We start from the raw sequence: 12,598 nt of genomic DNA on the forward strand, positions 1-12,598 counted from the left end.
CTAACGTGTAGCATTTGAAATGCTCACAAACATACATGGTTTCCTTTTCAGTTTTAGAAAATGTGGTGTGACTGGTGTCATGATTTTGGTTTTCGTGGATCAAGTGCTCTCCTCGTTGCAGATGCATTATTGGCCTCAATATCAGGAGTCTGTTCATAAACTTCAAATCCAGTCACGAAGCTCTGGTGTTTCACCACAAACAGATGCAGCAGCAACAAACGTCAAGCTCGAATCCTCCAAGATAAAAGCATCCCCACAAGCGTGAACTGAATAAAACCGCTCAGTTTTGCGCAAAGGGTGCACAGAGTCTTTCGAAATGCTTAGTTTCACTGCCTATTTTTCCTCACGCTAACATTAATCAGTAGCTAGGTTAAATCAAATATTTAAGATCAGCATAGTGGTAAGATTTGAGCGTCTTATTTACGTGTGCGATGTAATGCTTTTATTTTGAAGGCAAATCCATTGTCTTCCGGTAAAGGGGCGGTAACAACAACACTAGCTGCTGTACTCAAGCTGCTGGTGGTGGTCCAACGTTACTGTACGCTTCTTTGCAAGTTGAAAAACAAGTACTACCAAAAGCATATCAGGTAGTATGCGATAAAACACACTCACTCATACAGGTTGTTTATTCGAGTGTTGAATGTTTATTGAAAAAATGCTTGTGTTAGCTAGCTACGCAGGGTAGCTGCAGTGTTTTCTGTTACCGTTTACATTACCAGATGACAGCACCACAACACCCGTAACGCTAGCTATGTGCAGTTAGCTTAACGGAAATTAACGTTACCAGCTAAATAATCGAGTCTGCTCCAGTCAGACGTAAACTGTGTTAGATACACTGTGTTGTTAACTTTTAATGTTATCTCAAAGTAACACGAGAGGCTGAAGGTGATAGCAATGTTAGCTAACAGTGCCACAGAACTAGTGCTTTCCTCACCGTTGTTGCACGTATTAGCGTAATGCGTTTACTTTGTTTTGCAACAGTTCTGCCAAAGTTCAGCTCTAGTGGATTTGTCTCATTCCCCTCTAGGTGTGGAGATGATGGAGGAGAATGAGGAGCAGTCCGACGCCCATCAGTCAGAATTCAGTTTGAGGAAGGGAAACTACGAAGGAGACAGCTTCAGGTTGGACTCTGCCCTCCGACCACTGTCGCGTTTGTCGAAAGTCTATTAACGTTATACAACAAATCAATTCTCATTGAAGGTCAGCGCCCACCACTGCGTGCAGGGGTAATACTAAAAATAAACTCTTTGTGTTTCTAAGTGTTCCTTGGTGGTATATGGTGTTAAAGAGTTTAAAAGATGTTAAAGCATTGTCAGACAAGTTGTCAGTAAGCAGGAGCCAGATTTATGAATGGACCTTGGCCTCTAAAGTCATCAGACTCAATACACCTGCACAACAGACAGCTACTGCAGTGAGTGGAGTTATACAGCATGTCCACAATTTGAAATGTTATATATGTTCTTTAGGTTAATGATCTCGTGTGTGTGTGTGGGGCTGGTGCATGGTAAGTGGATATATAGATATGCATTCAATGTACAACTACCTCACAGTTGTACTATCACAGCCATAAAATGATTGGATTTACTGCTCATAAACATGATGGCATGTGGGACGAAACTGCTTCTGTTTCTTAATGCTAAAATATTTTGTGATTTGAAGTGTCTACCTGGGAATAGTTCCTGGACAGTGATTATTTTAACTCATGTGGTCTTTTCTGCAATGCCGATGGTCGATTGTAGCCTCTTGCTGTGTGCTGGTTGGTTGTAGAGCTATACCAGACTGTTGAGGTGTAGGTGGTGAGGACAGACCTACTGACTGCTTAACAAAAAGTTCCCTTGGTGTTTTGGGAAGTAGGTTTTGTTTCTTTATGTTGTAATGCAGGGGAATTGTTTTTGAAGGTATACCAATGATCAGTGTCATTACAACTATGAAGATGGCCAATCATACAGTGGGAAGTACGGTATTATGATTAGTGGCTCAATATGATGGGATCTGATAGCACGTGGAACGGCACCCAATTAATGTTTGGAACACAATTAACATATTGAGTAAAACAAAAGAGTGTGCAGGAGTGATTTTTCAAGCTGCTCCAGATGTCTCCTTGTGGACACTGTGTCGTGTTGTTCTTGTTGCCAGTTGCCTTCTTTAGACAGAGATGACATTGTCCAAGTTTAGCCATAAAGTCAGTCAGGAAGACAGGCTTTACAATGTCCACATTATTTCTTGCTTCTTTTCTCGTACTCCCTTTAGTCCTGCAATTTATATGTGCGGTTTAAGTTTACATCTGCAGAATATTTCTGTTGTTTAATGTCAGTGCCTATCCCTGTTACCACAACCCCAAGGCTTTTCCTGTAAGCAAAAATGTTGGCCGTCTACAAATTGGGCTTCATTCTGTCAGGTGGATTAGGTTGCTCAACAATACACATCTAATGCGGATTTGAAGAAGAAAAAAAACAATGTGTTGCTATCCAGCCTGGGGAAAGAGCAATTGAGTTTTTTTGTTCACGCATTTAGTTTCCCAATTTTTTAATAGGCCTAAGCCTGAAACATTTTACAATGAGATTATACGTAGTTTTTAGTACACAAAGAAGACTTGTAGACAAATGAAGCAATTCTCTAATCACTCAGTCCAACTTGGGAGCACTCAAATCCTATAGCCAGGACTTTCCTCATTTTGCTCAGTGGTTTGATTCTTCAGAAGCAACCAAAACTTGGGACTGTTGCTCATTTGATTCTTTTCAGGCAATTCAAACATACTTAAAATTGTCAGTTTTTTTGCATTGTTTTGTTTTTGTTTTACACTGTCAACAATTTTTAGTCCCTTGGAAAATACGTTGCATGCTCGTATTTTGTAACTTTAGCGCTCAGGCTCTCAAGCGGACAGCTGACGTTGCAGCATTTAACACTTTCAGCAAGAATGGATGAAGTCAGTTGGATGTTAGGCTCTAAAGGGCGCGACCACTCTGACAGCCTCTCCAGCGATCACACGCAGTCAACGGGCAGTAAACTGGTTCTACGCCACCGGCTCAGCCAGCTGATGACCTGCGTGGATGACTTGGACCCCAAAAATGAGCTGCACGACAAAGTGGTTAAGACACTGGATAACGCTTTCCTCATCTGTGGCAAGAGAGCCAACAAGCCTAAAAAGGACAGTTTCAGGTGGAGAACATATGTCACCTCTTCGCTTGTCTTTTCTGTCTGCTCAGGCTGGAAAGACAGTTATTATGGTCCTCTATCGCCTGCTGTTCAGCTTTTTGCTATTTTCACTCTTTATTCTGTCTTTAACCTTGTCCAGAGATTTTTCTCCTGTGGGTTCAGTTAACTACCCTGTCATTGGCCAACAAACGATGCTTTTGATCCTATTTTTTTTGCTAATGCTCCAGTAGAATGCTGTTCTTGGAATTTCTGTCATACATTTCACTGTCGTAGCTGAGCACAGAAAACTGAACATTGTGCGTGTTGCGGGCTTGGTTGGAAGGATGACTTTCCTCATGATGTGTTAACTGTAGCAGCCTGACGTGCTTGTGGTGGAAGCACAGTGCTTTTACTGTAACAGCTTTTTGCCACACTGAGTGAAGCTCTTTGATTGTAAAGCGTATAGTAAAGTATAGTGCTGTTTTATTTTGTGAAGCAGTTTAGCTGGATGTTTTTCAGCTTTGAGGTGATCCTGTATATTTGAAGTTACATACTCAGTAGTTTGTTCAGTTCTAAACGTTTTCCATCTGTTACTGACATTCTGTCATATTTCATGCATATTGTTGGATTCAAGTACCGCACAAATGACTAGTTTTCTATCTTCTGTGCCCCCAGGCTACACATGGTGACGTGGAATGTGGCCACAGCTGATCCTCCGGATGACCTGACCTCACTTCTCCATCTGAACTCCCCAAAGAGCCCAGACCTTTATGTCATCGGGTAGGTGGTACAGGGAATGTGAAATGATTGGTGGGGTCGGTATTTTGTTTATATAACTGGATATGGGGCAGAGTGACACAGTGACTGTGTGTGTGTGCGTGCGTGCTTGTGTGTGTGTGTACCATGTATTCCTTACATCATAAAATTTTAGGGTGAAGACTTGGGTTAAGCTCAGAGTAAGAGCTACGGTTTGGCAGAGAGTGGTTATGGTTAGGCAAAGTCTCCAGGAAATGAATGTAAGTCTGTGTAATGTCCCCAAAATTGATGGAACGTGTGTGTGTGTGTGTGTGTTAGTTTGCAGGAGGTGTACTCAGGGCCACTGAGATTCGTGTCGGACAGTGTATTCGATGACCCGTGGAGTCAGCTGTTAATGTCCACCTTGGCACCACGAAAATACATTAAGGTACAGCATAAATCATCTCATAACACCCTCATACACATTAGAGGTGACAGCCCATTTTCACAGGTAAACAAGAACAAACTTTCCTTGTAAATAAGAGAGAATCCTTGCTGAGAGTCTTCTGTTGTGCTGTATTTTCTGTATGTGTATGTTTCAGGTGTCATCCATCAGAATGCAGGGTCTGCTGCTGCTCTTCTTCTTCAAACTGGAGCACGTCCCCTTCATCAGAGACATCCAGACCACATACACACGCACAGGCATTTTCGGTTACTGGGTGAGAAATACTCACATTTAAGGAGTGCTCCACTGATTTAGCATTGCACTCTGATGACACTGATGACACTTTGATGTGTAAAATCGGTGCAGTTCCTCTTTCAGTAAGGGATGGAGTAAAATGTGTTTAGAAAATATCCCACTTGGTGCGTCACTTTAGTGGACTGAACCACAGAAGCAGAAGTAAATACTGTTTTTTTTTTCCCAAATGTAAAAAATAGTTCATGAATTCTTTTTTCACTTGTCAAAACCTTTGTCTTTTGTTTCTGTCTTAGTTGTAAACACATTGGTTCATCTCTCATATAACATCAAAACTAAATGAATAGTACAGAGCAGTTCAACAGAACTTCCTCTGTTTCTTTTCTGGTTTGTCCCTCAGGGTAACAAAGGTGGGGTGTCGGTCCGACTGTCTTTCTATGGCCACATGCTCTGTTTCCTGAACTGTCACTTGGCTGCTCATATGCAGTATGCCACAGAGAGAGTAGATGAGTTTGAGTACATTGTGGACACGCAGACCTTTGACTGTAAAAAGGCTCCAAGAATTGTTGACCACAGGTGAGTAGACAGACAGACTCCAGTTTACCCAAACAAATGTTCTAAAAATATAATACTAATCAGATCAGTGTTTCCTGCATGTATGAAATCTGTACGTTCACACTATCATTTTCTTTAATACTTCATTATTTCTAATTCCTTTACCGTCAACTGCTTTCTCGTGCTGTCTTTCATCCCTCCTCTGTCCCCGTCTTGGTCCAGGTTGGTGTTCTGGTTTGGAGATCTCAACTTCCGAATTCAGGACCACGGCATGCACTTTGTCCGCTCCTGTATCAACAATCAAACCTACAACCTGCTGTGGAGCAAAGACCAGGTTTGACCAGGTTTCATGTGACAGTCAAGGCTCCCAGCACTGCACTTGAATGACTGGTGGATGAGTAACCAGAGTTATATTTGAGGAGTCATGAAATGTGTGTGTTGTCGTTCTCAGTTGACCGTGATGAAGAAGAAAGAACAGATGCTCCAGGAGTTTGACGAAGGGCCTCTGGACTTTCAGCCCACGTACAAGTTTGACTTGAACTCAGATACTTATGACAGCAGGTGACTGCTTCCGAGTAACATACAAGAAATCATAATCACAGTCAATCCTAATTTATCATACTTTATTCGCCACATTTTATTTCTAGTACTTGCCTCTTTAAATGTTAATTTGTATATATTTTATCTACACCTCTTTCAACTTCACAGGCTCTACAGGACATGGTTTGGCTTTAAGTAAGAGTTGAAAACACATTTGTTTCCACATCTCCCTTAATAATATCACGTCACAGCTTCTTTTAATTCACCCAGCTACACTTCAGTGTGTGCGTACATGCTACTTTTGCAAGGTGCGAAAAGTAGTGTCCTCTTTTTCGTTCATGATAGCAATGTTAAGTTTTAACCTCTTTTCAAAGGCTTAATCAAGATTGTCTTCATCTATAACACACTGCAAATTAAGCAAACAAGCAGATATGATGAACAGTCTTTTCAAGGCAAATGTCAGATTGCCTCTGCAAAGAAAAGACTGAAGTGCTTGTTTATTTTACAGAATGCTGCCTGAGCTCACAGTCCTGTTGGTTTAGGAACCAGGAACCAACATTGTTGCATTTAAATGTACCTTATGGAGTTTTTTTTTTTTTTTTTTTTTTTTTTTCCCCCCCATCATTTGTGGCTCTATGGGGTAATGGAATTTTTTTTTTTCCCATCATTTCTGCATGCTTCAGGTCCTAGTGGAGATGCAGTTTCATGTTATTCTACTGGTAGACATTTGGTGGCAGTAATGCACCAAGAAGCGCAGCAGTGCCACTGCAAAATGCATGGACTTCTAGCTGGCAAACATTGATGTAAATTATGCAGATTTTGAAATGCATAAGAAATTGACTTTGCAAATGTTTGGTGAGGATAGAAAGACGTTAAATAATTTGTTAAGCCTTGAGGGTGCATAATTAAAATATTAGTTTTACAAAAAACTCCACAAGGTACCTTTAAATTGCAAGATATCAATAGTCCATATTAACCCGTGTTTAACCTACTGTGTGTACTACCATCATACTGCTTTCTGAGTGTGTTTATATAAAAGCCAGTGTGTAAACCTCTCTGGGTCCCAGAACAGCTGCTACATAACCACTAAGATGCATGGCCAGAAATAAATGTTTTGGTAATACGAGTGCTACTACTGCGGATAATTCAATATCTGTGTATTTGAATTTAACTGGATATCGCCCAGCTCACAGCAGCTACTGTATAGTCTGGAAACACCTGCTGTCAAGTCTTTACTTTATATTTTTACAGTGTTTTCTGAATGCTTGATACAAAGGTAGAATTAGAGTTCTTACATCAATGAAAGATTATGATGGCCAACTGGTGGTCTCTTTAATGGGACAAGAGCAAACAGCAGAGATGGAGAGTACTTGTTGTACTGGATTCATATAAGAGGTGTACTGAGGCCCACGAAGCTTATAATTTTTTTGGCACATTGTCTGATATAGTGTTATATATAGAGCTTATTGCAAGGCCTGATTCCAGACCTCTGAATCATCCCATAACTCTAGTTTTTTCAGTTATTCAAAGGCCTGATGCTGAAAAAACAGCCCACCAGTTAGGGATTTGAGGCAGATTAAAAATGCAGAGACAGAAAAAGTGAGTACCTGCATCCAGGACAAATAACAATGTGAAAATAGCCACAAAATTGTGATGAGGGTAAATAGGATTGATGTAGCTCTACAGGTCATTTAAACTAAACTAAATAAAAAAGTTAAACCAAACTACATAACAGAAATAACAGCAACAGACAGAGGTAGAGACATACACTACATAGAAAGATGAAGGAAACAACACTATTACAAGCAACATACTGTAATACCATGATGTGTACATCAATCTGAGGAAACATGAGAAAATTAGACAAAGCAGAAGAAAAAATCTAATAACAACATGCAAGCCAGCTATTGTTGCTTGGAGTGTTTATGCAGGGCACATACCTGTAACATACCTGTGTGTGTATGTGTGGCTGAAATATCTTGGTAATGGCAGTGATTGCAGAAAGGCTTGTGAAAGAGATGAGATGTGACCCCACCATATATACTGTACCTTGTTTTTTGTCAGTGGTAACATTCATCTGTTTTTTTCCCTTTTTTTTCATCCATCACCCAGTCATGCACCTCAAGCATCCTTGGTTCTTACTACAAAGACTTGACTTTGTCTCCTAACTGAAGTCCAACTCTCTGCTCTGTGTCTGTCCATCATCTATTCTCACCTTTCCAGCGGTAAGAAGCGCAAACCGGCCTGGACCGACAGGATTCTGTGGCGGCTCCGACCCAAAGCTCCGCCCCCTGAAGAGCAAGACAGAGTGGGACTGGATGCGAAGAAGGTCAGGCAGCTGGAAGAGGATGAAGAATACCCTCTGAAGATCAGGCAGGACTCGTACACCAGCATCATGGAGTACAGCATCAGTGACCACAAGCCTGTCATCGGCATCTTCACGCTGGAGGTGAGAAACAGCTCTCCAGAATGACTCCGATACAGTTCGCTGTCCTTCAGTTACTTTTGTGAACACACACAATGTTTATTTTGATTTAGTCCAACTAACTACAATTAGTTAGCACTAATTTCTCCTGTTTGAGTAACGTTTGTTAAGGTCTACAGTTCCCATCTTTTAGGGGAGTTTCTGAGGCCTTTTTAAAAAAGAAAGCATGCATCTATATCCTCTTTTTAAAGATATATGTCTGAAGTAGGGACAAATGGACTTGAAACTGAGACCCATTGGCAGGCTTTTGAAAATGAGAAAGTATTGGGAGACAGACGCATGTAGCAATTTGCCACCCCTTATTTTTTAAAGGCTTCTAAAGGACAACTGTACTTTATAACACTGTGGGTCTAATTTTCACTTCTTCAGTCATGGTTTCTATTTGTTATGATCATTTGTACTCACACAGAAATTGCTGAAATCTGGAATCACTTGATAAACCCACTGATAAATCAGCCAGGTTGATATATCAATCGATATTAGCTTATTTTAGATGTATTGGCATCAGTGTATAGACATACAAAACTAGGCTTGTGGTTATTTAGATAGAAACAGTGCCCATTACACAGTTTTACACAGAGGGCACTGACAAGGTGATTCTCAACTGTAAAATGTCCTCTACAATAGGTATGTTGGTCACAATTTAAAAATAAGAAATAAGAAAAATAAGAAAAAATAAGAAATCCATATGAGCTCATTTATTTGTTGGCTGTTTAATATTTGCTGGCATATTGTTGTCTGATTTTCTAAACCTCAAAAATTCAGTATGTCAGGCTATAACTACAGTCAAGAAACAGAGGCAGTCAGATACTCTGACAGTGTTAAAAGGCCACTTTATTTAGAGGTCAAAATGAAAGTGACCACTCCTGAAATGTTGAGAATAATTTGTCTGTTAAATAGCTCCAAAAGATCTGCCATTTACAGATTAATTTGTATCTCATTTACCTTAAAAAGTCAAGATAATTTAAAATTCAGAGTTTATTTCTCCGTCTGTCCAGCTGAGGAAGATGTACGGGACTCCTCTGGTGCGTCTGCAGGCGGAGGGAGACTGGAGCGCAGACCTGGATTCCATGGTTCTCTACAGCCCTCTGCAGCCGTTCCCCTCCAGTACATGGGACTGGATCGGACTCTATAAGGTTGGCCATACAACCGTTGACCGCTGGCAATTGAAATGTGACATTTCAGTGCGAAAGTCTTGATTGTGTGTCTGAAATTCAGGTTGGATTCACCAGCGTGTCAGACTACATCACCTACACATGGGTCAAAGACGATGAGGTGGCCTTCAATGAAGAAATCATGCAGGTAGTAACTTGCGCAGCAATGAGTTTGATCTCTATTTTGACATGTTACCGGGAGAAAAACATCACCGGTTAAATGTGTGTCTGGTTTTGTAGGTATATGTGGGTAAAGAAGAAATCCCTGTGCGGGGAGGAGAGTGTGTGCTGTGCTACTACAGCAATACTCTGCAGAGCATCATTGGAATTAGTGAACCATTCAAGGTGAGTAACAAGCACATACTGCATAGACTAATAGACATGTATTTCCTCTTCATCCTATCTGGCAACTGGAAATTGAAAGTAGAGTTACTGGGCATGTAAGTAAGTAGCACTGTGACCTGCTGGTCTCTCTTTTAGGTCCACGAGTCCAAGGTAGCCATTGAGGAAGGCTTAGTGCCTGAGAAGATCAATGGACTTGACAAAAGCGTAGTGAGTGAAGACCTTTGGAACTGATCTATCAGGAGTCACGGAGGTGGTACGATGTAGAAATGCATCTGTTTGGGCCTGGATTGCCTGAACCACACCAAGGCTTTTAATTACATTGTTTCCTAACTTGCCATTGAAGACGCAGATTAGGAAGTGCTGTCTGTTCATGCTGTTACACATCTCCACTGACCTCTCTAACGCTACCAGTGTGGCTGCCAGCTACTTACACCTCTGTGGTCAGTGTGGTTTTTATGACTGGTCTGTAGGGTCACATTTGTTTAGGTGTGACTGCCGTCATGCAAAGCAGAAACCATGAGCGATCCTTCTTCAACTGACCTAAAACCCAAGAAAAGTTTCCATAGAATGAAACTTAAATTTAAATTGGCCTTACATTGAGCAAAGAAGTGCTATCTTTGTACCCTGGCCTGAGGCATAATAAAATGAATGAGGTAGCATTATAAAATACGATGAAAGGCTTTGATTGACAGCCTGTTGAGGAATAGAAGGAAACAGGGTGGACGTACTGATGAAATAGAAGGTAAAGTAAGTTGTAGGATGTGTACAGGCCTGCTGCTTTGTGTGATTATTCGAGGCTCTCAGTTTATGGTCGTGTTAATGGTTCAAATTATTTGTGTAAATGTTGAAGTTGCTCTCATGGCTGCCTTTGTGTGGCTGCAAGAAAAGCTGTATCACTGAATATTTGAAGTCTGGCTTGTTTGGAGGAGTGAAAACACCCCAGACGAACTTTGCCCGACTTCTGCAGTTACAAAAAGGGAATTGGAAAACTAAGAAAGTTCATTGGCTGTTTTTTTGTTTACATGGTATTCTATGATGACATCAAGTTGTTCATAAACAATGAGTTATTTTACGGTGGAAAATGAGTCTAAAAATTCACTGCTTACTTATATAAGATTGGTATCCCTATTCACTGTGATGCTGGAGCAGGAGCTTACACAAGAAATGCCTTTGTTAATAGTTCATATTCCGCTATATTTTCCAAATGTTCATTTCAGTCTGACAACTTTTAAGCTTTAAAATAAAAGTGCACTCCTTGTTCAAGGGATGATCAGAGCTTCAAAACATCAAGAGGTAACAGTCAGCCAGTCCATGTGACCTAAAGTCCTGCTGAAGTCTGTAGGACCACTAAACATAGAGTGGTTTAATCGCAGCTGTCACAGAAATAACACCATGAATGATCTGGCAGCACCGTAAGCTGCAAATGACCAGAGCATTGTAGGTGAAAGAACAAATGATAAAATGGGGCAAGTGCCTTTTTTCTACAACACATTTGCATTATGCAGTTTTTGGAGAAGTTTTATAGACTTTTTATGTAGTAATTTGCCCAACTTTCAGTAGATTGAGTTCAGCAGCACTTTGTTTGTGTTTGGTGGTCCTACAGACATGGGGTAAAGTAATAAATGATGATGAAATGTCTTGAACAATTCCTCTAATAATACAAGATGATCTGACTCGGTCCTTCTGCCCTTCCACTTTGTTTTCTGTAAAAATGTGTAGTATTGGCTAAAAAGTCATTCTTTATTAAGAAATATGCAGAGAATTGTCAGCTCTACAGGAGCTCTTACCCTGTACTGTCCTAAAAAATGCTGTAGTATGTAAACTGAATCTATTTATGGTTTGAAAAGTTTTGTATGTAATTGAAAATATTCCTTGGGCTCACAGAATATCTCACTTTAGTGGTCAGTGAATTGACGCTGTAGGAAGAGAAGATTTTGCAGTTTTGTTTCCTCCTCACAGTATTTGATTGAACTTCGGTTTTTCCTGGAGACTTGAAAACATACGTAGCTATTTAATATAAACTTTGTGTTTTTGTGGAGCGGATGACCTCTGGTTCATCTTCAGCTTGCTATCTCATTAGCCCACGCGCACCTTGCAGTTTTTAAAAATATGAATCATTCCCTTTTAAAGCTGATTGTGGTATTACAGCAAAGTGGAGAACATAAGCTGAGTTACACTGTTTATTGTTAATGCATCAGTATTTATAGGAAGCCATGCTCTTATTATTAGTGAGAAGGAATAGAAATATTTTGGTTTTGTTTGTACAATATGGATTCAGCAAGTGCCTTTGAAATGCTTGTTGCTTTACATTTAGTGGACTGTACTATGCTGCTCAGTTTCATACGACATGTATTATTAATATTTATCAGATAGAATATTGCTGTTCTAAACTTTCACCCACTCAAAGATCTCTTCTACTCAATGTCATCGTTATTGGCTTGCTGGAATCAATTTTATCATTGCTGTTTTTTGTTTTAACTAAAAAGTGACTTATTTTCTCAAATAGCAATGAAATATTGTAATAGACTGTAACTGAATTCCAACAGATTTATAGCTTTGGAAAGGCAAATATTAAATAAGTCTCACTTCAGTCTCTGTGTGATTTATTGATTAGGCGTTAGTTATCTATTCTGTTTTCTATTATTCGACCTGGCCTCAGTAATGATAATAATTAATATTAGTGTTTGTTATACAAACAAATAATATTAGTCTCACTGTGTGGCTGCCTGCTGTTTACTGTCCACAGGTAAACCAGCAGTAACTGACAGCAATAACTTGAACTTTATTATCATCAAACAGTGGAACGAACAGTTATTCACTGACAGCAACCGACCGCATCTGCCTGTGGCGTCCGTTGCCATAGTAACCGTTTGTCTACATGTTTAATGGAGCCGGAAGCAGAAGACATCTAAACTCATAGCTATATTTTGGTTGATTACAACCTCACAGAGA

General features: G+C 40.2%; 1 protein-coding gene across 2 annotated transcripts; it reads left to right on the forward strand.

Annotated features, from left to right (window-relative positions):
* Positions 1-487: 487 nt before the first annotated feature.
* On the forward strand, positions 488-12,236 carry inpp5ka (inositol polyphosphate-5-phosphatase Ka). Of its 2 annotated transcripts, XM_041941399.1 has the most exons (14): positions 488-587; positions 1,028-1,121; positions 3,811-3,915; positions 4,210-4,318; positions 4,473-4,589; positions 4,968-5,143; positions 5,345-5,456; positions 5,574-5,683; positions 5,831-5,857; positions 7,886-8,111; positions 9,146-9,283; positions 9,366-9,449; positions 9,542-9,646; positions 9,782-12,236. In XM_041941399.1, exons 2-14 carry the CDS (start codon positions 1,036-1,038, stop codon positions 9,875-9,877), a joined length of 1,491 nt encoding a protein of 496 aa, XP_041797333.1. In that variant the 5' UTR covers positions 488-587; positions 1,028-1,035; the 3' UTR covers positions 9,878-12,236. The 2 variants fall into 2 exon arrangements, with proteins under 2 accessions (XP_041797333.1, XP_041797334.1); XM_041941400.1 differs by lacking the exon at positions 488-587 and having other exon boundaries at positions 1,095-1,226.
* The last annotated feature ends 362 nt before the right edge of the window (positions 12,237-12,598 follow it).

Source organism: Chelmon rostratus, chromosome 7 (assembly GCF_017976325.1).
Source record: "Chelmon rostratus isolate fCheRos1 chromosome 7, fCheRos1.pri, whole genome shotgun sequence".
In the NCBI taxonomy this organism is placed as follows: Eukaryota; Metazoa; Chordata; class Actinopteri; order Chaetodontiformes; family Chaetodontidae; genus Chelmon; species Chelmon rostratus.

Excerpts from the sequence above, each read along its gene's own strand:
- inpp5ka (XM_041941399.1), top strand. The coding sequence starts at position 1,036 with ATGATGGAGGAGAATGAGGAGCAGTCCGACGCCCATCAGTCAGAATTC. Across the intron at positions 4,590-4,967 it reads CAGGCATTTTCGGTTACTGG|GGTAACAAAGGTGGGGTGTC; the intron begins GTGAGAAATACT and ends TTTGTCCCTCAG. Across the intron at positions 5,858-7,885 it reads AGGACATGGTTTGGCTTTAA|CGGTAAGAAGCGCAAACCGG; the intron begins GTAAGAGTTGAA and ends TCACCTTTCCAG.